Below are 25,928 nucleotides of genomic sequence, written 5' to 3' on the forward strand. Positions count from 1 at the left end.
TCACTTCCGTTGTGAAATGCGCAGGCGCCGGAGATGCGATCAATCTGACAGAAGTTCTCATGACGCCATAGCGGGGACTGCTGGAAAATATCTCAGGTAGGTGGGCGGGGGCGTCGAATGACATCCCTTGAATCAATGCAATGTTGTTATTTACAATGTTACAGTACTGTATTTAGGATAGAAAAGAGATATCAGCCTGCCTTTATTTTCTCCGGTGAATGGCTGCTTCATTATAGCGATGCTCAGTCATTATTATAGGCTGCAGACTATGGGTAGAGAGGCGCACTGTCGGTGATCATCATGGATGATGATGTATTTGGACACGCTATGTAAATAATCAATATATGTCTGTCATCAACGACTGCTATTTACTTTAGATGATGATGCATTAGGTTGACATTATGAAATCTCAAGTCCCTAGTCGGCATTACATCACATAGCTACACGGCATCACCCCATGTCAACACTACATATTTTGTTATTAGAAGGGACTATGTCAACAGAACAGAGGTTGCCTGTTCTTGAAATGTCAAACAAGCATGATTATGAATTTTAGACTTTTCAAATGTCAACATTGTGAGGTTATTATGCATGGTTGCAAAACTATTGATCACACAAGAGAAAATGAATTGAAATCAAAGTTGTTGTTTTTTTGCCATACATTGATTGTATACTGTCATATTTTATTTCACAGCCATGTCTATCTTATAATATGGGAAAGCATGGGGTCCGTCTCTCCTATGTGCCCCTTGTTGTGTAGGTTATGTGTAATTTATAATGGCACATGTTGCCCCTGGAAAGTTTATGCAGTGCAGTAATTCTATTATTATACAATATCTCACAATCAAAAAATTGAATTAGTAGACAAATAGATATTCAAATACTTATACGTGGAATGTGTTTCACATCAAAACCTTAATTCTGTTGAATGTCGAGCAGCAAGTAACAGTAGTAACTTATTTTGGGAAATCTACAGTGAAGTGAAGAGTTATCAAATGTATGAGTGTATGATGTGTGTATGATACCGAGGGTTTCATGATTACTGAACTGTGTTTTGCTTATACAGAATGGCTTATACACACACAATTTTCCCTTGAGTTGTCTTGGAAACAGACTTGCATCTTTCTGCTGGCAGTAACATACTATATTTGGTGCCATGTATTAACAACTTGGGTCCAACATACCACATTACAGTGACTTGAGATACCATAAGAAAGGGAGTCCAGTAACCATAGAACTGTTCAACTGTCATAAAACAATCATTCATGACACTTCTTTAGTTTGAATGAACTCTGCAGCCTCTTACTGTGTGGTATTATATTCTATTATATTGTATGTATCCCTTACATTTCCTATACTATTCTATTATATTCTATGTGTCCCCAAACTAAATGTTATATTCTATTCCTCTTTATCTCTAAACCTCTCATGCCCAGTTGTTTGAAGTGAAAATGGCAGTGGAGAAGCGCTTGGCATTCTCTATTGTGCAGTTCCTGCGAGATCAAACACACTGTGGTGCTTTGAATTCCGATGAGCAGGAAAGCCTTGAAGGTAGGTCAGTGTGGGATCACTCTCTGTTCACAAAGTTTTTGCTAAAACTGCTTATAAAATACTGCATTCAGCTCTCTCCAATTCAAGGATTTGTAAACACATTTGGACTATAATAACATATGCACTATGTTATCTAATGGACCTATAACCATAATATAAACAGTTCCATTGAATCGAAGCTACTCAGTGTTTACTATTATGCTATTGCAACACTGTTTTTGCCATTGGAGTCGCCATACAATGTTTGGAGACAACCTTCAAGATCAACTCCAGTGACTGTCATCTCGCAGCACCACAACCTCTCACTGAAATATTCCTCAACTCTCTCCTCAAGGTGGGAAGGTTACTCTCTGATTCCCTACCTTGTTTCAAACTCTTTTTTCCCAATCTACAACATTCATCTGTCTGTGTGCAGTTAATCAATCATGCTCAAATCAGTTGTAACCTCGCAAATGCAGTAAACTACAAATGGAAAGGTGTGTATAATGCTTGATTGACAAATGTGACTGCATTTCATTAGAATGACCAGAATAACTTGGTGCTACCAGAGACATCCCCATCACCAGAAGACACAGAAAGGGCAGAACAGTTGAAGAATGAAGGTACTTTGAATATGACACTTTGAATATGACACTTTGAAAAGGTATTGTAGACTTCTGATAAATACACATTGGATAAGTTCAAGTGTACTACAGTTTGTTCCCATAGTGACATTGTTTGGTAATTTTGTAGTAACATTTGTCAGTAGACGTGATCTGGTCATCAGACTGGCATTATCTCAAAGAGCGATACCTCTATTTCATACGCAGGGAACAATCATATGAAAGAGGAGAACTACAGCTTTGCGGTGGAGTGTTACACAAAAGCCATCGATTTAGACCTCCGAAATGCTGTCTACTTCTGTAACAGGTACACACAAGCACTTCTGAAATGGTTCAAGATTTAACACTGTACTCAAATGAGAAATGCAGAACACGTGTAACACCTATATTATATACACTACCGTTCAAAGGTTAGGGGTCACTTAGAAATATCCTTGTTTTTTAAAGAAAATCACTTTTTTTGTTCATTAACATAACATCAAATTGATCAGAAATACAGTTTAGACATTGTTAATGTTGTAAATTACAATTGTAGCTGGAAACAGCAGATTTTTTTATGGAATATCTACATAGGTGTACAGAGGCCCATTATCAGCAACCATCACTCCTGTGTTCCAATGGCACGTTGTGTTACCTAATCCAAGTTTATAATTTTAAAAGGCTAGTTGATCATTAGGAAACCCTTTTGCAATTATGTTAGCACAGCTAAAAACTGTTGTCTGATTAAAGAAGCAATAAAACTGTTCTTCTTTAGACTAGTTGAGTATCTGGAGCATCAGCATTTATGGGTTCAATTACAGGCTCAAAATGGCCAGAAACAAATTACTTTCTTCTGAAACTTGTCAGTCTATTCTTGTTTTGAGAAATTAAGGCTATTCCAGTTGTGCACCGGGGCCTCCCACTCCTCTTTCTATTCTGGTTAGAGACAGTTTGCTCTGTTCTGTGAAGGGAGTAGTACACAGCGTTTTACGAGATATTCAGTTCCTTGGCAATTTCTTGCTTGGGATAGCCTTCATTTCTCAGAACAAGAATAGTCTGACGAGTTTCAAAAGAAAGTTATTTGTTTCTGGCCATTTTGAGCCTGTAATCGAACCCACAAATGCTGATGCTCCAAATACCCAACTAGTCTAAAGAAGGCCAGTTTTATTGCTTCTTTAATCATTACAACATTTTTCAGTTGTGCTAACATAATTGCAAAAGGGTTTTCTAATGGTCAATTTGCCTTTTAAAATTATAAATTTAGGATTAGCTAACACAACGTGCCATTGGAACACAGTAGTGATGGTTGCTGATAATGGGCCTCTGTACGCCTATGTAGATATTCCATAAAAAAACAACCGTTTCCAGCTACAATTTTAATTTACAACATTAACAATGTCTATACTGTATTTGTGATGAATTTGATGCTATATTCATGCACAACATTTTTTGCTTTTCTTTCAAAAACAAGGACATTTCTAAGTGACCTCAAACTTTTGAACAGTAGTGTAAGTATGTCTGAGTCACTATTGTGAACAGTTGGAGTATAACTCTTACAATAGACTTGTTTCATGCATACACAATGCACTCATGATTGCTGTATGTTTGAGCTGAAAGACATGGCACACAACAGCCTCGCATGCCTCTTGTCAGACATACAGTAACTAGACTATTGGCTATAGGAACACCAAGCTGCTGCAGCCTTTGCATGCCGTATTGATCTGAGTCCTAATAAATTAACCAGTGCGTCTGGTTGTGTGGCTGGCTGTTGCTGTTATCATCAACGCAGGGCTGCAGCACACAGTAAACTGGGGAACTACACAGAGGCAACGGGAGACTGTGAAAGGGCCATAGGGATCGACCCTAGCTACAGTAAAGCCTATGGGAGAATGGGGTGAGTTAGACATGGGAGAGGAGTGGAAATGTCTGGTCTTAATTTAGTTTATTATTTTGACAATTTTAAAAACAAGCATACATAAAACTTGAAAAAGGCATACATGTACATGAGTAAAATCACCAAGATAAGACACAAAGTCTGGGACTTATTTCCATTGTGGTCATGTATCTTGTGAGGAATATGACATTGCTTTTTGGGACTGTTTAAGGTGCAATAGCATCTGTTGACTGGTATGGTTTGTATGAGATGATAGAGCAAGAATATGGCTTGAAAATAGTCATTATTTTGCTCAGGAGTTAAACTCACTGCACTGCTCCAATGTCTCTTATTTCATCTTTTCTATAGATTGGCATTGACTGCTATGAATAAGTACCCAGAGGCCATCTCCTACTTTAAGAAAGCCCTGGTTTTAGATCCAGGGAATGACACCTACAAATCCAACCTGAAGATCGCTGAGCAGAAACAAAAAGAGGCATCCAGTCCTGTAAGTAGTGCTGCTGAAGTTTTTTACTCAATTTCACATTGTTAGCATTAACACTGCATGTAATAATGTGTCATTACTCCCCTACAAATACGGTCACTACACCTCCAAGAATATACACTTTATTTACATTTGAACTAAACTTTAAGAAGGATTCTTCATGTGTTACACTTATGTTATATCCCACAGGTATTCAAGTGTATCAAGATGTCCCAGTTGTGTCAACAGCCAGTGTTGGGGAGTAGTGAACTACACGTAGTTCAACTAGGCATTTAATTACATTTTGCATTAGTTTGGTGGTAGTTGAACTAAATTTAACTCTAGGTAGTGTTTTTTAGTAGTTCATTTATTTTTTTTCCATGGAGCAGTGTAAGCAAACCACTGGAACTACACATTACTTTTTTCTTGATTTTTTTTTGTTGTTGAGTGAAGTAGGCAAGAATTTCCTTCTCTTTTTGGCATCAGACATGCCTAATTATTACTTGAAACAAAAAAAATGGTGTTTCATAAGCTAAATTGCACATTCTGTTGACATCTGACTCCAGAGTGAATTGTTCTTGCAATTTGTAGTCTATAACATTTCAGATTTAGTAGTATGGATGTAGTGAACTACTGTTTAAAAGTAACTTTAGTTCAGTAAACTATATTTAGGTAGCTTTAGTGTAGCTTAACTTCTTCCAGTGTGAAGTAATTAGTAGCTTGTTAAACTATATTTTCAGAGTAGCTTCCCCAACACTGTCAACAGCTATATCAGACACGTTTAATATTCCTGCTTTGAGCAGTGGTACAAAATTATATTATATATATGGACAGATTTATCTTGTCAGATTTAACTTAACGAAGCCTTTGAATGTTTTCTTGTTACAGATGGCTACGGGACTGGGATTTGACATGGCCAGCCTTATCAACAACCCTGCCTTCATCAGCATGGTACGACTGAGATTAGTGATGGCCTAGAATAAACAACTGCACACAGCATACCTGGGTGGAAATAGATTTAGTTTACGGTAGGCGGGGGCATGTGTAAACGATGTGAAATGGCTAGCTAGTTAGCAGTGGTGCGCGCTAATAGCGTTTCAATCGGGTGAAGTCACTTGCTCTGAGACCTGAAGGGGAAGTAGTGGTTCCCCAATGGGTAACGATGCTTCGCGGGTGACTGTTGTCTGTGTGCAGAGGGTCCCTGGTTCGAGCCCGGGTAGGGGCGAGGGACGGATGAAAGGTATACTGTTACACATGCACTTTAGGACTATTCCATTGGTTCCATCACAGTGGGCCAGCTAAATCAAGCTTACCTGCAGTATTTGAAAGACAACTAATACTATAGTTGACCCAGGCTTGATGCACATTGCAGTCTCTCCATGGCCAAGGCCATCCCTTGTCTAGACAAATCCTTGACATTGGTTCCTCATACTTATTTAATGAGTGTTTGTGATACTGTTACTAGTGAAGAATGCTTCCTAAAATTGACCCCATGCCTGACACAGTTGGCCTGGTTTTTCACCAATGCCATTGTCAAGGGGCCTGGGGACTTTTAAGGGGCTGATCATGACTGGGTGATAGAACAGTTGGCAGTAGGAATGCCTGCCAGGCAGAGTGCATGTCTTTATAAGCATACCAATACTTAATGGAAGCAGCTGGGCTGAATCCTGAATAGTTTTACTAGACACCTATGACATTGTTGTGCTGCTAAGTAGCCATGCTACTAGAGAATGCATCTCGTTCCTCTTTAACACTGTTAACTGTCTTTTTCACACATTTAAATGGGCATCATGGTGATTTTCTGCTGGCTTTGTGCACGTTCACAGGCCGCCAGTGTGATGCAGAACCAACAAGTGCAACAGCTGTGAGTGTTCTGCATGTTTAAGCAGCATACCCAGGGCTGTGTGGCTCAATAGTGTAAAGCTACATCCTCAACTTTTCCTTAATCTGCACTGATTATGATAAACAACCCCCACTCTCTGAGGGTGTCTCAGAGGTAGTAGCAACAAAACAAAACATTTCCAATTCACACATGCACATGTGCTCACACATGCATAATACACACTTGTGTGAAAATAGGACAAATGTAAGTGCCCACAAAAGTGTTATTATTAAATATATGAAAGACACCCCACTGAAACTATTGAGACACAGCCCATCAAGATGTTTTAGTTTACAAAAATACCCTCCATCCCCCTAATTCATAATGCTGTAATCATTGCTTTAAGTCAGAATTGAGGAATTACTGTTTAATTATGCTCAGATGTTTTTGTTAAAATGGCGTGTGACACGTTTATAACTCTTGGGTTCTCTCTCGTCCTCGCTCTCTCTGTGGGCAGTATGTCAGGGATGATGTCCAATGCGGTCGGGGGTCCAGCAGCAGGAGTTGGAGGACTGTCTGACATCTCCAGCCTGATTGAAGCGTACGTCAGCACCACAGGGTCATGACTGTAACATACACAGGGACTCTCTGCTCCTGACCTTAGGGCTCAAATTACACATTTAAAAAAGCAACAGACAGATCAAGGATTACCTAAAAATAAAGGCTACATTTTGGTCCAACATTTCTTTTGCTCAGAATTGTGAGGGACTCAAAGTAGCATTCTTCATCTATCTGTATGATAATCTACTTGACACAAGGACTACATTAACCTAATATGTAAAGCAGAGAAACCCTAAATGCCAGCTCGGCTGGCCTCTGTTTGCAGTGGTCAGCAGTTTGCCCAGCAGATCCAGCAGCAGAACCCAGAACTGATCGAACAGCTGAGGAACCACATCCGCAGCCGCTCCTTCAGTGGCAGCGCTGAGGAGCACTCGTGATCCACACAGGTCTGTGTACTAGAACACAGAGGTTAGGGCTCACTCTTACAGGGTGCATCTCCATAGTCTAAAGAGGCTTCCTCCCCTTCATGTGCTCTAATGGAATGGTGAAAAGCAACATGGAGATTGCGGTGGATTTGTTTTTACCTGTCCAGTTATATCAATAGCAGAGACCTAACATTTGATTCTACGTGTGCTTTTGTTTTACCAGCAATAGATGGATCAGGATCTGGTTATGAATGACAAACTGTTATTACAATGTTGTTGCACAAGGTGAAAAGGATGTTTGAATAACATGCATATTTCTTCCCTTCAGCGTACATTTCAATAGAGGAAGGGCAACCATATGTCGTGATTACAATCTCTACACCCATTCCTTAAACTCACATCACCGGCAGAGCTGGAATGAAGAGACAGACGGAGATGGGGACGATGGCACTTTACTGGGACTGTATCTTCAGAGAGGAGGGGAGAGATGAGAAACAGTCTACACCTTCTACATACCTAATAAGAAGAGAGAGTATCCAACACATTCTATGTAGATACTCAAACAGGAAATAGAGTATCAACCACATTCTAGACACCCAATTAGTTTCAAAAACATTCCCACCAATCAGGAGAAAGAATATTCAGTTCGAGACCCAATCAGGAGACAGTCTCAACTAATTATTCTAAATATCCAACCCAGTGCACAGCAAATATTTAATCTTTCCTCAATAATGTTCCATTCCAAATGGATTTCTGTGTTTTTCTATAGTGTGTTGTAGTAGCAATGTGTAAACCATTTCCGTGTTCCTATACTTTGGTATATTTTGTTGATCCTTTGGTCCGCACTGATTTCACTGATCCAACAGAATTGTACGTAGGAGAATGCAGGGGTGTATACAGTGAGGTGAAACATTTAGATATAAATTAATATAGCTGATAGGATTCCCTATTCTACAGTACCAGTCAAAAGTTTGGAAACACCTACTTATTCAAGGGTTTTTCTTTATTTTTACTATTTTCTACCTTGTAGAAAAGTAGTGAAGACATCAAAACTATGAAATAACACATATAGTGTAGTAGTAACCAAAACATTGTTAAACAAATACAAATCTATTTTACATTCTTCAAAGTAGCCACCCTTTGCCTTGATGACAGCTTTGCACACTCTTGCCATTCTCTCAACCAACTTCACCTGGAATGCTTTTCCAAAAGTCTAGAAGGAGTTCCCACATATGTTGAGCACTTGTTGGCTGCTATTCCTTCACTCTGCGGTCCAACTCATCCCAAACCATCTCAATTGGGTTGAGGTCAGGTGATTGTGGTGGCCAGGTCATCTGATGCAGCACTCCATCACTCTCGTTCTTGGTCAGATAGCCGTTACACAGCCTGGAGGTGAGTTGGGTCATTATCCTGTTGAAAAACAAATGATAGTCCAACTAAGCCCAAACCAGATGGGATGGCATATCACTGCAGAATGCTGTGGTAGCCGTGCTGGTTAAGTGTGCCTTGAATTCTAAATTACTCTGGGTCTTTCTTTCCTGTGGCGGTCCTCATGAGAGTCAGTTTCATCATAGAGGTTGATGGGTTTTGAGACTGCACTTACTTGAAGAAATGTTCAATGTTCTTGAAATTTTCCAGATTGACTGACCTTCATATCTTGAAATAATGATGGACTGTCATTTCTCTTTGCTTATTTGAGCTGTTCTTGGCATAATATGGACTTGGTCTTTTACCAAATAGGGCTATCTTCTGTATGTCACCCCTACCTTGTCACAACACAACTGATTGGCTAAAACAGATTAAGGAAAGAAATTCCACAAATTAACTTTTAACAACATTCCAGGTGACTACCCCATGAAGCTGGTTGAGAAAACGCAAAGAGTGTGCAAAGCTGTCATCAAGGCAAAGGGTTGCTAATTTGAAGAATCTCAAATATAAAATATATTTTGGTTGGTTACTACATGATTCCATATGTGTTATTTTATAGTTTTGATGTCTTCATTATTATTCTACAATAATAGAACATAGTAAAAATAAAGAAAAATCCTGGAATGAGTAGGTGTGTCCAAACTTTGGACAGGCACTGTACATGACAGGCAATTAGAACTGTATTGTGTATAACAGATCCATCTTCACGTTCTGTAACATTGCTCCTTTCAGAACTGACCCCAGGATTTGACTTAAAATTGCTTTCAGTAATTGTATTGAGTGAAAGGGAGGAAGGAATTAAGGAAGGAATTAAGGAAGGAGAGAAAGAGAGGGAGGGACTAATGACGGACAGAAAGGGAGTTAAGGAAGGAGTGAAAGGGAGGAATGAATTAAGGAAGGAGAGAAATGGAGGAAGGGGTTGTTCAGGAAGGAGTGAAAGGGATAAAGGATGCATCTGTGAAATATTTGAATTGGGAGCACATTCCTTTTTCTCATGACTACATGAGTTACACACGACAGCAGGGTTACATTGTTTCTATCCTATCATGTTCAGACAGTTATTTTTGTACCAAATGATTTGTTATAGTTACTGTTGGATGAAACAAAGACCCTAAGCCTTGATCATGTGGATCTCTATCATTGCTTTGAATAGCAATTATCAGGCTGCTAATTTGAAGATAAAAGAAAGTATGTCCTTGAAAGTATGTATAGTGACCATGTCTGCACCCCCTACCCTCACGCTGTATTTACTAATGATTGGAACCATAGCAAACACACAAATATGTCAATGCCATTTCTCTTTGGATTCTATTTCATTTGACATCACTAAAACAATGTTGATAGTATGGGACTTATTCCGCCTTATTGATTTTGCATGCGGTTCCATCTGATATTTATTGTCAGACACTTAATTGAAGCTAATGAATATTGTGTAAAACAGAGCAGCATAATGTTTGGTCAACAAATATACGTCTAAATAAAATGTCTTAAAATTGATAATTGTTGAGTTCTGAGTCTTGTAGTGAAACCATATAATTAAATCACTTTGGAGACAGATTTGTACTTATAGTGCAGAATAATGATAAAGATTTTAGCGAAGCACAACAAACTAGGGATTAAGTTAACATTTTTATTCACATTTACATGCACATTCATTTAAAATCATAATTTTTTTGCAAAGAAAACATTAAAAACATCTGTTAAAACATGATCAGCTTGTGGTGTGTACTGATGATATAGGTGCAAATGTGGTAGTTGGTCCATTGAGATGTATAGTGCTCAGTTCTAGAAGAGTCTTAGCTCTCACGGCTCATGTATGGACAGACCACACACACCTGTGCAATGTCATCGTATTCATAAGTCCTCTTCAGAAATGTGTCGGTCAGTCTCAGGCCAGATATACTCTGAAACACAAGCAAATAGTGATTAGCTACAATCATCAACCGATTGTTGACTGCAAATGTTAACAGTAATAGCATAACATTCTGTAATAGGCCTTAGCTATGCTTAGTGTTACAATGTATTCTAAGTGGGCACCTACTTGCAGGCCCTGGACAGAGGAGAGGAGTTTGAGGGGCAGAGAGAGCGAGGCACTGGGGCTGACTTTGCCCAGCTGTCTCCCTGATACACCACACCAGTGGATGGAGCGGGTGTTACACATCTCCAGCACCAGGTCCATGGTCCTCTCACTGCAACAACACACACAACTCAGCCATCAGATTTGCCACCAATGCTCCTTAAAGAACACATCACGGTACTTTGTATTCCTCTGTAAACTGGCCATCTCTTTACACAAGACACAAAATCCACTGGTTGATGCTCATCTACAAAACCCTCTTAGGCCTCACTCCCCCTAGCCGACTAAACTCTACTGCACGACTTAAGATGGTGTGCTGAGAAACCCATTGCAACCCTCATCTTCTAATTACAGCCTCTGATCTGCTATTCACAGTCCCCAAAGCAAACACATCATTGGGTCACTCCTCTTTTCAGTTAGCTGCAGCTAGCGACTGGAACAATTTATAAAAAACATTTAAGCTGGATTATGTCTCTGTCTCAGCTTTGAAGGACTCAGTCATGGACATTTTCACTGACAGCTGTAGTTGTTACACAAACAAATAATGTAGGCTGCTGATTGTGGTGTCTGTTTACTGTACAGTCGAGGCCAAAGGTTTTGAGAATGACACAAATATTAATTCAAAGTCTGCTGCCTCAGTTTGTATGATGGCAATTTGCATATACTCCAGAATGTTATGAAGAGTGATCAGATGAATTGCAATTAATTGCAAAGTCCCTCTATGCCATGCAAATGAACTGAATCCCCCCAAAACATTTCCACTGCATTTCAGCCCTGCCACAAAAGGACCATCTGACATCATGTCAGTGATTCTCTCGTTAACACAGGTGTGAGTGTTGAAGAGGACAAGGCTGGAGATCACTCTGTCATGCTGATTGAGTTTGAATAACAGACTGGCTTCAAAAGGAGGGTGGTGCTTGGAATCAGTGTTCTTTAAAAAAAATATATATATTTTTACCCCTTTTTTCTCCCCAATTTCGTGGTATCCAATTGTTGTAGTAGCTACTATCTTGTCTCATTGCTACAACTCCCGTACGGGCTCGGGAGAGATGAAGGCTGAATGTCATGTGTCCTCCGATACACAACCCAACCAGCCGTACTGCTTCTTAACACAGCGCGCATCCAACCCGGAAGCCAGCCGCACCAATGTGTCGGAGGCTACACCGTACACCTGGCAACCTTGGCTAGTGCGCACTGCGCCCGGCCCGCCACAGGAGTCGCTGGTGCGCGATGAGACAAGGAGATCCCTACCGACCAATCCCTCCCTAACCCGGACGACGCTAGGCCAATTGTGCGTCGCCCCACGGACCTCCCGGTCGCGGCCGGTTACGACAGAGCCTGGGCGCGAACCCAGGGACTCTGATGGCGCTCTGATGCACAGCTGGCGCTGCATCAGAGCGCCACCCGGGAGGCCGGAATCAGTGTTCTTCCTCTGTCAACCATGGTTAACTGCAAGGAAACACGTGCCATCATCAGTGCTTTGCACAAAAAAGGGCTTTACAGGCAAGGATATTGCTGCCAGTAAGATTGCACCTAAATCAACCATTTATCGGATCATCAAGAAACTTCAAGGAGAGTGGTTCAAATGTTGTGAAAAAGGCTTCAGGGCACCCAAAAAGTCCAGCAAGCGCCAGAACGGTCTCCTAAAGTTGATTCAGCTGCGAGATTGGGGCACCACCAGTGAAGAGCTTGCTCAGGAATGGCAGCAGGCAGGTGGAGTTCATCTGCACACAAAGTGAGGCGAAGGAGGATGACTTGATGACCTTTTGGAGGATGACCTGGTGTCAAGAAGGGCAGCAAAGAAGCCACTTCTCTCCAGGAAAAACATCAGGGACAGACTGATATTCTACAGGTACAGGGATTGGACTGCTGAGGACTGGGTTAAAGTCATTTTCTCCGATGAATTCCAATTCCGATTGTTTGCGGCATCCGGAAAAAAGCTTGTCAGGAGAAGACAAGGTGAGCGCTACCATCAGTCCAGTGTCATGCCAACAGTAAAGCATCCTGAGACCATTCATGTGTGTTGGTTGCTTCTCAGCCAAGGGAGTGGGCTCACTCACAATTTTACCTAAGAACACAGCCATGAATAAAGAATGGTACCAACACATCCTCCGAGAGCAACTTCTACAACCATCCAGGAACAGTTTGGTGATGAACTTTGCTATAAGGCAAAGTGATAACTAAGTTCCTCGGGGAACAGAACATCGATATTTTGGGTCCATGGCCAGGAAACTCCCCAGACCTTAATCCGATTGAGAACTTGTGGTCAATCTTCAAGAAGCGGGTGGACAGACAAAAACCCACAAACTCTGACAAACTCCAAGCATTGATTATGCAAGAATGGGCTGCCATCAGTCAGGATGTGGCCCAGAAGTTAATTGACAGCATGCCAGGGCGGATTGCAGAGGTCTTGAAAAAGAAGGGTCAACACTGCAAATATTGACTCTTTGCATCAACTTCATGTCAATAAAAGCCTTTGACACTTATGAAATGCTTGTAATTATACTTCAGTATTCCATAGTAACATCTGACAAAAAATATCTAAAGACAGTGAAGCAGCAAACTTTGTGGAAATTAATATTTGTGTCATTCTCAAAACTTTTGGCCACGACTGTATGTTTGCACAGCTATTATTTGTGCTATGCTGCTTGTATTGTGGTCTGCCATGTTTTGTGAAATCCCTTCTTGTCGTGATGTGCTTCATCTCTGCCTACTTTGTCCCTCTCATGCCTTTGTCTGCCCTTGTTAATGCTTGTACCATGTTGTGCTGTTCTCTGCTCTTATCAATGCTTGTACCACATTGTGTTGTTGCCATAGGTCTCCCTTTGTGTAGCGTGATTGTGTCTCTTGTCTTGTTGTGCTTTGTTTCCACTGTCTGTCTGCTGATGTATATGTACTTTGCCAAGTCTGTTCTGTCCATGTTGTCAATCTTCTCTTAACACTTTCTTTTAATCCCCACCCCTTCCCCACGTGGCCTTTTGCCTCTTGCCAGACTGTCAATGTAAATAAGAATTTGTTATTAATTGACATGCCTGGTAAAATAAAACATTTAATTGAATTATACATACACTACCAGTCAAAAGTTTGGACACACCTACTCTTTCAAGGTTATTTCTTTATTGTTACTATTTTCAACATTGTAGAATAATAGTGAAGACATCACAACTACAAAATAACATATATGGAATCATGTAGTAACCAAAAAAGTGTGAAACAAATCAAAATAGATTTTAGATTGTTCAAAGTAGCCACCCTTTGCCTTGATGACAGCTTTGCACACTCTTGGTATTCTCTCAACCAGCTTCACCTGGAATGTTTTTCCAACAGTCTAGAAGGAGTTCCCACATATGTTGAGCACTTGTTGGCTGCTATTCCTTCACTCTGCGGTCCAACTCATCCCAAACCATCTCAATTGGGTTGAGGTCGGGTGATTGTGGAGACCAGGTCATCTGATGCAGCACTCCATCACTCTCCTTCTTGGTCAAATAACCCTTATACAGCCTGGAGGTGTGTTGGGTCATTGTCCTGTTGAAAATCAAATGACAGTTCCACTAAGCGCACACCAGATGTTTAATGTATCGCTGCAGAATGCTGTGGTAGCCGTGCAGGTTAAGTGTGCCTTGAATTCTAAACAAATCACTGACAGTGTCACCAGCAAAGCACCCCCAGACATCACACCTCCTCCTCCATGCTTCACGGTGGGAACCACACATGCAGAGATCACCTAAAACATCAGGGACAGACTGATATTCTGCAAAAGGTACAAGGATTGGACTGCTGAGGACTGGGTTAAAGTCATTTTCTCTGATGAATCCCCATTCCGATTGTTTGCCTACTCTGCGTCTCACAAAGACACGGTAATTAGAACCAAAAAGTTCAAATTTGGACTCATCAGACCAAAGGACAGATTTCCACCACTCTAATGTCCATTGCTCGTGTTTCTTTGCCCAAGCAAGTCTCTTCTTCTTACTGGTCCTTTAGTAGCGGTTTCTTTGCAGTAATTCGACCATGAAGGCCTGATTCACGCAGTGTCCTCTGAACAGTTGATGTTGAGATGTGCCTGTTACTTGAACTCTGAAGCATTTATTTGGGCAGCAATTTCTGAGGCTGGTAACTCTAATGAACTTATCCTCTGCAGCAGAGGTAACTCTGGGTCTTCCTTTCCTGTGGAGGTCCTCATGAGAGCCAGTTTCATCATAGCGCTCGATGGTTTTTGCAACTGCACTTGAAATAACTTTTAAAGTCCTTGAAATGTTCCAGATTGATTGACCTTCATGTCCTAAAGTAACAATGGACGATGGTCGTTTCTCTTTGCTTATTTGAGCTGTTCTTGCCATAATATGGACATGGTCTTTTACGAAATAGGGCTATCTTCTGTATACCACCCCTACCTTGTCAAAACACAACTGATTGGCTAAAACACATTAAGAAGGAAAGAAATTCCACAAATTAACTTTTAACAAGGCACACCTGTTAAGTGAAATGAATTCCAGGTGACTACCTCATGAAGTTGGTTGAGAGAAAGGCAAGAGTGTGCAAAGCCGTCATCAAGGCAAAGGGTGGCTACTTTGAACAATCTCAAACATAACATATCTCTTGATTTGTTTAACACATTTTTGGTTACTACACGATTCCATGTGTGTTATTTCATAGTTTTGTCTTCACTTTTGTGAGTAGGTGAGTCCAAACTTTTGACAGGTACTGTAGGTCCATCCAGCCATATGATTATACCTGCAGTTGGTGATTTTACAGGTGATGTCGAAGGGTTCCTCTAGGTTGACGGTGTCTGGGATCATCTCCAGTGATAGTCTGACGTCTCCATAACCTGGAGCCTGTCAGAGACAGGTGGAAAAGCAATACCCTGTTGAAGGTCGACTGAGACCAAAACATTGATAAATAAGATCCATTATATTGTTGGAAGCATCCAGATTACCGGTATGCTGGAGTTTTTACATTTTTTAATAAGGAGACGAGGAAAACCAATTCATACTGGGTCAACACAAATGCAATTATTACACTGTCCGATCCAGGCAATAGCAGATACATTTTGGACCGGTTTCCTTTATTTTAGGCTCACAGGCGCATCGTCTAGGACCATGATTGCACTGTTTTGTATTTTTTGGTGGTTGTCTGGTTGGTAAACCCTGGGCAACAGGCTTCATGACATCATATTTTGCATAATTTTGACAAATTTGGAAACTGTAGAATGACTATATTATCCAATTGAGAATATAATCTTCATTTTGAGCTATGTCATTGTAATTGTCCACAGCCCAGGTATGACTGACAAGACCATCAACACCACTCAACAAAGACAACCACAGCATTGAGACTGAGAATGTCCTGTTATGCAACAACCATATACTTTAACTAAGAACCATATCATGTAACTGAGAATGCTCTGGTACCATTCTCTGTAGCTGGCTTGTCTGCAGCCTTCCTTTCTCTCCTAAGTTGGTCTTCCACACGATGTCCAGTTTACCGATGACCGTCACGCCCTTGATGACGCCCGCCTTCTCTGCAAACTCCGATTTGGGCTTCAGGCAGTAGAGGTACTGGCGCGTGTCCATGGGCTGCAGGTAAGACATCTTCCCAAATGTAGAAGTTCTGGAACACAGTCAGGGTGGAGAAGTCTGAGCTGACACTGAAAACCTATTACCTTTGACATAGTAAGGGCGCCTTGACCTACAGTGAGAAGACCTGGCCGAGTGAATGCTGTATCTTGTACGCAGCATAGACTTCAATCACAATAGTCATACAGCTTTCACAGTCAAAATGTCTCAACAAAAAAAGCAGTAAAATAACACAAAAAATGTACACTAGAAAAACACAATATATCATGCTAGCATAATCTATACAGATAAACTCTTCTCGAATTCGCTTTCTCCTCTTCACATGTATCTTTCTTATATTACTGCCTTTTTACTGTACAATCCAAACACAACACTAAAATGTGTGTGTGTGTGTCCCTTACCCTTCGTCACCAGTCTCCACGGTGTTGAGCTCGGTGACATTGTACATCATGGAGGGCTCCAGGGACACTTTCTCCATGAACATGGGCGACGTGGTGATGTTCTGGATCTGGGCCTCGAGAAACACCTCGTCTGTCTGGGGGTGGGGGTAAGGGGTCAGCGCTAACATTAGCCGCTAGCGCTAACTAGAGGAACACCTCCTCAAAGGGACTTAACTGGGCAGCACTTTGACTTCAATTCCTTTCAATGTACTTTACAACGTATTGGCCCCTCAAGGGGAAACTGTAGATTTAATTTAGGCCTAGTGTGTGTCAGATTTATCTGAAAGCATGTGATTTATACAGTTAGATTCTAGAAATCACCATGAAGTACCTGTATAACTTACACTAGATTTTGGCATGTATGAACTTGTCCGAAATATTCAGACATCATTAGCACCCCGGTAAGACATGGTTTTCATACCTTGGTCAGTCCTATCAAAATCAACTAGCAGGGCCAAAATGGAGTAGCAAAGTCTGCTCAGTTTACCTTTGAGGAGTGGATTAGTACTCAACTGAACAGAGGAGTGCTCAGAGATTAGTTCATGCCTGAAATTCAAAGGCTAGTGATTAAGTAGGGACCACGGACAGAAACATTCTGCCAGACGGACGGACAGACTGGGGTTATTGTTACAGAGCAGAGCACCACTCCACATCTCCCATGCCGAAACAGACCTGTCATCAAACCCAACACAAAAAACTGATCAGACACATCTCAAATAACTTTTGTCCAGAGCCTTATTTGAATAATGTTTTACTTGATCTGATTTATTCAGATTCTTGAAAGAGTTTATTTTAGATAAAGAGTGAACATATAAATTCATAAAATCAGATGAATAATCACCAACACTAAAATCATCATTAAAATGAACATCCCTTCCCATCAGAGATTGGTACTGGATTTTGATTGAAAACCATCATTCAAATCTACACTTGAATTCAATCATTCAAAAGACCTGTAGAAATGGAAACCCCAATACAATCATACAGACCTAGGCTCTGTCTGAAATGGCACCCTATTCATTATATAGTTCACTACTTTTGAGCCTTACGGGCCCTGGTCAAAAGCAGTACATATATAGGCAATAGGGTGCAATTTAGAACCCCGCCCTAGCCTAGACCCATGATGTTGATTTCACCCTATGAGGATGGATTGTTTGATCAATGCGCTTCCATTCTATTTCCCTGTGAATCTCTCTGGCATCACACCCACCTACTACCCAATTGCACAAGTCCTGTGAGAGATGAGTTAGCGAGAGGGCTCAAGCAGCGAAGAGAAAAAAAACAGAGTAACGGCAAAATAGTGGGAAAAGCATTTGATCACCCTTTACTAAAGCAGCATCACACATCTGTTTCCTTTGTGAGAAGTAAAGTCTTACTATATGGGGTTTTATTCTTCATATTTTTTCCCCTGCATGCTTTTCCCTTATTTTGCCATTGCTCACGCTCATTGGCTCCAGAGAAAGACAGACAGACGTTGCTGCAACAAAAAGGATTAAGAAAGCGAGAGTTAGAGCAATGAAAACAGAAAAACGATTACCACGGAACTGAGGTCACTCTAATGGAGAAAATAAAAACACAAGAGACCATAAACAAATGAAGGTTACATGCCAAATGAAAGTGACAATACATCTTGTTTCATACGCTAACAAATTAAATGCTACTAATATGCAAATTAGAGAGAATAAAAAGCTAATTTGACTATGTGTCACCAATGGAAAATGCCTGACCATGGAATGAAACATGATATACAGCAAACTCTATGTTTGTGATGTCATCTAAAAACCAGAGGCTGAATTGATAGTGGAAATGTATGGAAAAAGATCTGACTATGTATGAGTGAAGATAGCTAGCATGTTGACAAAGGTGGAAAGTTGAATAAGTCGGTAGGTTGACTGTATTTGTCATTGTTTTGGTACAGGTAATAAAAGAGTGAGGTAAGTGTAGCTGAGAGACAGAGGAAAAAAACATACCTCTGCATTGTAGAACTTGGTTTTGACGTCGAGCGGCTTCAGAACCTGATTGAGAATAGATTGCAAGCTAAATGACGCCGATTTCTCAAAAGATTCCTCCATTCAACAGCGACAATAAATCTCCCTTCACAACATTAGAAAATGATACCATTTATCTCTGAAAAAGCTCAAATCCATGAGCCAAGAAATTTGATTTAAAAACGGTCAGTATAGCTTATACAAAACGTATTGTTACTGTAAGAGAAGTTGGATTTAGTTTCTTTGTGTGACTTAGAGCAGATTCTTTCTGAGACTGAGGACAGTAAGTAGGTAGTGAGATAGTTTGGTAGTCAAAAGCCAAAGCTTGTGTGCTACTGCTAATTGCCTTTTCTCTGTCATGGACCTGTGACATTACTCAGGGTTGAGGTCTGGTTTCTAATATAACTCTGTGAGGGAGCATGGGGAGGTCATATAAAGGACGCTTTGAAACTCACCTGAAATTTAAAGAACTTCCTGAAGTATAGCTTCTCTCCCGCCTGTGTGGTATAACTGACTGCACAAACCAAGCTAGAATAGAGAAACCAAAATTCCTTGAATATTAGCATTCAAATGAACTCCTAACCATCTTTGCAGATGTGTTGCTGTAAATCTTCCCCATTGTTGTCTCGAGTGACACCCCTTTCCCAGTATTACATAGAGCAATGGTCAAAAGTATGTTATTTCCGATTTAGCCCACGTCAGAAAGGAAAGCATACATGTGAGTTCCAATCTCTTTGACTTCATGGTGAATGACATCATCGATGCAGGACTCAGGCTTCAGCTCAGTGACTGTGTTGTTGGACGCTGATAGGTTTAGCCTCTGAGAGCTGGTCTGAAGGTCTGCCTGTAAGACATGACAAAAATGGGGATTTCACTTAAAATTGTGTGAATAGGACAAGTGGATTCATCAATGAGAAAGAGATTGGTTAAACATGTTTCCATTGGATTAATGTATATCTGTACTGTACCTTTACTAGTATGTCCTTGACCTCCTGGGTGCTGTCATTGTGCACACTAATGTAACTTGAGAAGGTCTCGCCAAGGAAAATATTTCTGTGCAGAGGACAATTGTTACGCAAGTGTCACACACAAAGATAATGGACTCACATGCTCACTGAAGAACTGAAACGAGACAATGCTTTTCGGTGGTCAAAATCAAGACTAAGTATTCCTGTGAAAGGTTGTCTTGCAAGAAATGTGATGATTCTATACTGAAACAGAAATGATCGGCCAGGGGGAATGAAAGATATAAACTGCCAGTCTGATTGTTAAATGCTAGGTGTGTGGGCCTCTACATGTTTCATCCTGCTCTATATGTCAAAGAGTTGAAACGGTTGTTGCTGTAGTGTTATTTACCCAAAGTTCTGAGGTAGTGTGAGCATCTCTCCCAGCATTAACGCCTCTGCTCCTTTAATAGTGGATGGGTCCTCTTTCATTAGCCGACCAAACAAATCCCCTGTAGAATGCACGCACATGTACACACACGTGCACGCAGGTATGCACACACACATACAAATTACTCTCATACAATGCCTTCAGAAAGTATTCACACCAATTGACTTGTTCCACATTTTGTTGTGGTACAAAGTGGGATTAAAATGTACATAATTGTAATTTTTGCTCAGCAATATACATAAATACATTGTCAATGTGAAAAAAACAACAACTAATATATCTTGACTAGATAAGCATTCAACCCCCTGAGTCAACACGGTAAAATCAACTTTGGCAGCGATTACAGCTGTGAGTCTTTCTGGGTAAGTCCAATACAATATACAGCGCATTTGGATAGTATTCAGAACCCTTCACCTTTTCCAAATGTTGTTATGCTACAGCCTTATTCTAAAATTGATTAATTGCCCCCCCCCCCCTCATCAATCTACACAGAATACCTCATAATGACAATGCAAAAACAGTTTTTTAGATTGTTTTGGGGAAAAAACTGAATATTAAATTTAAATAAGTATTCAGACACTTTACTCAAGACTTTGTTTAAGCACCTTTGGCAGCGATCGAGTCTTCTTGGGTATGACATTACAAGCTCGGCACACCTGTATTTAGGGAGTTTCTCCCATTCTTCTCTGCAGATCCTCTCAAGCTCTGTCAGGTTGGATGGGGAGTGTTGCTCCACAGCTATTTTCAGGTCTCTCCAGAGATGTTCGATCTGGTTCAAGTCCAGGCTCACTCAAGGACATTCAGAGAATTGTCCCGAAGCCACTCCTGTGTTGTCTTGGCTGTGTGCTTAGGGTCGTTGTCCTGTTGGAAGGTGAACCTTTTCCAAGTCTGAGCGCTCTGGAGCAGGTTTTCATCAAGGATCTCTCTGTACTTTGCTCTGTTCATATTTCCCTCGATCCTGACTAGTCTACCAGTCGCTGCCGGAGAAAAACAACCCATGATGCTGTCAACACCATGCATCAACATAGGGATGGTGCCAGGTTTCCTCCAGACGTGACGCTTGGCATTCAGGCCAAATAGTTCAATCTTGGTTTCATCACACCAGAGATTCTTGTTTCTCATGGTCTGAGAGTACTTCAGGTTCCTTTTACAACCTTCAAGCGGGCTGTCATGTGCCTTCTATTGAGGAGTGGCTTTCGTCTGGCCACTCTACCATAAAGGCCTGATTGGTGGAGTGCTGCAGAGATGGTTGTCCTTCTGGGAGGTTCTCCCATCTCCACAGAGGAACTCTGGAGCTCTGACAGAGTGACCATCAGGTTCTTGGTCACCTCCCTGACCAAGGCCCTTCCCCCAATTGCTCAGTTTGGCCGGGCGGCCAGGTCTAGGAAGAGTCTTGGTGGTTCCAAACTTCTTCCATTGAAGAATGACGGAGGCCACTGTGTCCTTGGGGACCTTCAATGCTGCAGACATTTTTTGGTACCCTTCCCCAGATCTATGCTTCGACACAATCCTGTCTCTGAGCACTACGGACAATTCCTTCGACCTCATGGCTTGGTTTTTGCTCTGACATGCACTGTCCACTCTGGAACCTTATATAGACAGGTGTGTACCTTTCCAAATCATGCCCAATCAATTGAATTTAAGTTGTAGAAACATCTTAAGGATGATCAATGGTAACCAGATGCACCTGAGCTCAATTTCGAGTCTCATAACAAAGGGTCTGAATACTTATGTTAAATAAGGTATTTCTGTTTTTGATTTTTAATACATTTACAGAAATGTCTACAAACCTGTTTTCGCATTGTCATTATGGGGTAAAATGGATGTTTAGTAATGATCAACAACCAACTTGATACGGTGCATTCAGAGTATTCAGGCCCCTTGATTTTTCCCCACATTTTGTTACGTTACAACCTTATTCTACAATGGATAAAGAAAATTAAAAACATTCTCATCAATCTACACACAATAAAATAAATAATATCTGGAAAAAATGTATAGATATAGTCAAACATTTCTGGCATTGTGTTAAGTTCTTTATGTGCCTCAACAACACTTGGCTAGATGCAGTGCCTTCAGAAAGTATTCTCCAAAATGTGTGTTACAGCCTTAATTGAACATTTATTAAATTGAGATTTTGTGTCACTGATCTACACAGTACCCCATAATGTCAAAGTGGAATTATGTTTTTAGAAATGTTTACAAATTCATTAAAGATTAAAAGAATAAATGTCTTGAGGCAATACGTATTCAACCCTTTTGTTATGTGAAGCCTAAATAAGTCACAATAAGTTGCATTGACACGGGGCATGAGAATGTTTTTAATTTTTTTTATCCATTGTAGAATAAGGCTGTAACGTAACAAAATGTGGGGGAAAATCAAGGGACCTGAATACTCTGAATGCACCGTATCAAGTTGGTTGTTGATCATTGCTAAACATCCATTTTCAAGTCTGGTGCGCGTCCCTAACCCGGACGACGCTAGGCCAATTGTGCGTCGCCCCACGGACCTCCCGGTCGCGGCCGGTTACGACAGAGCCTGGGCACGAACCCAGAGTCTCTGGTGGCACAGTGCCCTTAACCACTGCGCCACCCGGGAGGCCCCGTGTCAATGCAACTTATTGTGACTTATTTAGGCTTCACATAACAAAAGGGTTGAATACATATTGCCTCAAGACATTTATTATTTGAATCTTTAATGAATTTGTAAACATTTCTAAAAACATAATTCCACTTTGACATTATGGGGTACTGTGTAGATCAGTGACACAAAATCTCAATTTAATAAATGTTCAATTAAGGCTGTAACACACATTTTGGACAATACTTTCTGAAGGCACTGCATCTAGCCAAGTGTTGTTGAGGCACATAAAGAACTTAACACAATGCCAGAAATGTTTGACTATATCTATACATTTTTTTCCAGATATTATTTATTTTATAGCTCTATGGATACTGTAACTACCAGGTCTAATAGTCAGTCAGTCTCCTCATATGGGCCCTGTAAGTTTTGTAGCTTTAATATTGATGATCAATGTCAACAACAAATATCTCACATAAGCATGCAATAAAATATATATTTAGAAATGTTACCAAACGAATTCTGATTCTGCTACGACACAACGTTCTAAATATTTGAGTGAAAGGCAGCCTTTAGAGGAGCAGCGTGGGAGATATGAGAGCTGGGTGGCATAAAAACGTTCACAAATTATTTTTATTTCTCCTATATCGTGTTCTAGTCGTTCATTTCGATTTATGGCCAGATATGCCTTTATTCTCCCCCCTGTATAAATAGCATCCCCACCCAGAAGTGTCACTGTGATTTATGGGTTCAGTGGAGTTGGGTTACCAGCACAGCGCTCACATTGCAGTAGGTAGGTCTCCGGCAGAAGGAAAAATAAACACTGTAAATTCTCTTTAGGACTGCACGACTAAATTTGGGGGCTGGTTAGACATAGCCATTCCTGGATCCCTTAGTGATTCAGTGGAGTAGGCAGACAGGTGTGGCTGCCTGGCTTTATTACTGATCGCCGACGTCACATAATTTCCCCAGGTTAATTAATGTATTGGCTCAATTAATTTCACTGTCATCATGCCTATAATGTTAATTGGAGGCTTAACCCCAGTAAAGGAAAGCTTAGCTGATTTACATATTCTCATACATATCGGTCCAATAAATATAGGATTGCATGCAGTGTTGTAATAAATAATGTTCCCATGGGTAGTGAAATGTAGAATCGTGCATCTGTTTTTCTCTCTGAGAAATACTGATTTCAAAGAGAAATATGACATGTGAATGTGTTGTTATGGACCAGGGATTTACAGCACTACATGGAAGTAGTCAGTTCTATCAATGCTTTTACCGTAAGCCTACTGTGGACTTGAAATATAATATATGCCATTTAGCAGACACTTTTATTCAAAGCGACTTCCAGTCATGAATGTATTAAAAAAATATATGGGTGGCCCCAGAGGGAATCGAGCCCACGATCCTTGGCATTGCAAATGCCATGCTCTACCAACTAAGCAACACAGGAGCCACACAGAATCATAGGAACTAGCCTATTAGTTCTATGTTCTATATTTATATCTATAGGCATAGCCTATGTAATGTATTTAGAATCACTGCAGCAAAGCAAATTGGATAGGCCTAATAAGGATTCTACAACTCTACTACATGTTGGGGGTAAAATAAATCAAGGCTTACCTGGGAGGTCTCTATCTTCACATGTTACTGGCATGTTAGTGAAGAGAGTGGGTTTTGTTAACCGCATCACTGTGAAAGCCAAGGAAGCAAATATTGGTCCGTTAGGCTTAGGCTAGTTTACTTGCTTGCAATTTTAGATGGAAATTCCATGGGTAATCTAGACCTCTCTCAAACAGCCTAGATATCCTAATGCCTGCCAAATAAGAACAGCCTCCTTTAGCGTTGTTTCCAGACCATACTTTATTTGGATAGTCCCCTATAGGCCTAGATGGCCTTCGGATGGTCAAACTATCAACAAACGAACAACTGTAACTCACTTGCATGCAAGATGTTGCATGTAAATAGACTGCATGTTAGGCTATAACTAAGATTAGGTTTAGGTTCAAATAAGGGGTCTAGGGTTAGTGTTTTCCCGATTAGATGATTCAAATCAGTGGTTAGTTTAAGTTATTTGATAGATTAGTTGAGGATCTATAAACCATCTGAAGGTTACTATCCAAATAAATGTTAGATTTCCTCCTTGCCACAGCAGTCTTTCTTTGTCAGGTGTTCTCTGATTAATAATTTGGGAAAAGTTCTAGCTACACCCAATCCTCTAGTATGCTGCTGCTTATTACAACACCAAAAGATAACTTCCTCTTTCATCTGTGATAATATTAACGTAACCAGTCATAATACCGTAACACATACCAGGTAAGCTATTTGAATGGGTCTATCAAGATGTCTGAGACTTGTGTATTCAGCACACTGTAGCTACGTTGAGGTCTAAAAGAAACTAACTTTTTGAGTGAATAGTCATCAGATCAACTACAATTCGGTCATTTGAGCTACCTAGCTAACGTTAGCAAGATGGCAGAGGCTGGCTAAATATGTAGCTATACAGTTAGGACAACAGTCCACCATTAACTACATAAAGAATACATAGGTTATAGTATAAGGGTATAGTTGATAGTTATGGATATAGTACCCAAATGTTTAATGAATGACATGGCAAATGATTTGACAGAATATTGTTGGCTAGTTAGCTAAGAATGTTAGCTATTGAAAATGAACAGAAAAAAGACATGGTCAACACCACTCGATACTAGGTAGTCAGCGAGCTAGCTCGTTCATCATCGTTCAGTTAGCAAGCTTATTTGACGTTAGCTTAGCAGCTAGCTTGTAAGCCAGTAGCCATTATCAGCTAACTGTCAGTGTCAGATGTAAACAACCTCTTTTCAGATATCCACATTAGCTAAATGTTTAACGCAACCCTAGTGAGTATATTGCTTAAGCCATTTATTTAACTCAGTAAAATACCTTTTAAAGCAAGTAGATGCTCTTGTTTTGCCTGATTTACTTCCATTTTGTCTTAACAGTTCGGTTGAACTTTCACCTGGCAATATCAGCTGACTATAGGAAACGCAGAGGGACAATTTTGGGAGATCCCTCGTGGTAGTATTGTAGTACACAGGTGTCACGTCAAATTGTAGTTCCACCTCTTCCCCAATAAATTCATAAATGCATAGACATCGTATAAAACA

The 25,928-nt window shown here is 40.5% G+C and overlaps 2 protein-coding genes across 4 annotated transcripts; one reads left to right on the top strand and one right to left on the bottom strand.

Annotated features, from left to right (window-relative positions):
• Positions 1 to 9: 9 nt before the first annotated feature.
• LOC110523483 (small glutamine-rich tetratricopeptide repeat (TPR)-containing, beta) lies at positions 10 to 8,319 on the top strand. Its single transcript, XM_021602216.2, has 12 exons — positions 10 to 96; positions 1,437 to 1,551; positions 1,782 to 1,885; positions 2,072 to 2,153; positions 2,361 to 2,460; positions 3,922 to 4,026; positions 4,375 to 4,513; positions 5,378 to 5,440; positions 6,316 to 6,353; positions 6,829 to 6,912; positions 7,198 to 7,318; positions 7,626 to 8,319. Exons 2-11 carry the CDS (start codon positions 1,452 to 1,454, stop codon positions 7,307 to 7,309), a joined length of 927 nt encoding a protein of 308 aa, XP_021457891.1. The 5' UTR covers positions 10 to 96; positions 1,437 to 1,451; the 3' UTR covers positions 7,310 to 7,318; positions 7,626 to 8,319.
• Positions 8,320 to 10,338: 2,019 nt separating this feature from the next.
• On the bottom strand, positions 10,339 to 25,858 carry trappc13 (trafficking protein particle complex 13). 3 transcript variants are annotated; one of them, XM_021602221.2, is made up of 13 exons: positions 25,705 to 25,858; positions 24,406 to 24,474; positions 20,160 to 20,259; positions 19,772 to 19,856; positions 19,520 to 19,647; positions 19,259 to 19,331; positions 18,786 to 18,830; positions 18,353 to 18,370; positions 16,777 to 16,910; positions 16,211 to 16,409; positions 15,534 to 15,634; positions 10,767 to 10,914; positions 10,339 to 10,629 (listed from the first exon to the last, which is right to left on the bottom strand). In XM_021602221.2, the coding sequence occupies exons 1-13, from the start codon at positions 25,748 to 25,750 to the stop codon at positions 10,522 to 10,524; spliced, it is 1,254 nt and encodes a 417-aa protein (XP_021457896.1). In that variant the 5' UTR covers positions 25,751 to 25,858; the 3' UTR covers positions 10,339 to 10,521. The 3 variants fall into 3 exon arrangements, with proteins under 3 accessions (XP_021457896.1, XP_021457898.1, XP_021457899.1); XM_021602223.2 differs by lacking the exon at positions 18,353 to 18,370; XM_021602224.2 differs by lacking the exon at positions 24,406 to 24,474 and having other exon boundaries at positions 25,705 to 25,818.
• Positions 25,859 to 25,928: the final 70 nt, after the last annotated feature.

This window comes from Oncorhynchus mykiss, chromosome 5 (genome assembly GCF_013265735.2).
Source record: "Oncorhynchus mykiss isolate Arlee chromosome 5, USDA_OmykA_1.1, whole genome shotgun sequence".
Taxonomy (NCBI): domain Eukaryota; kingdom Metazoa; phylum Chordata; class Actinopteri; order Salmoniformes; family Salmonidae; genus Oncorhynchus; species Oncorhynchus mykiss.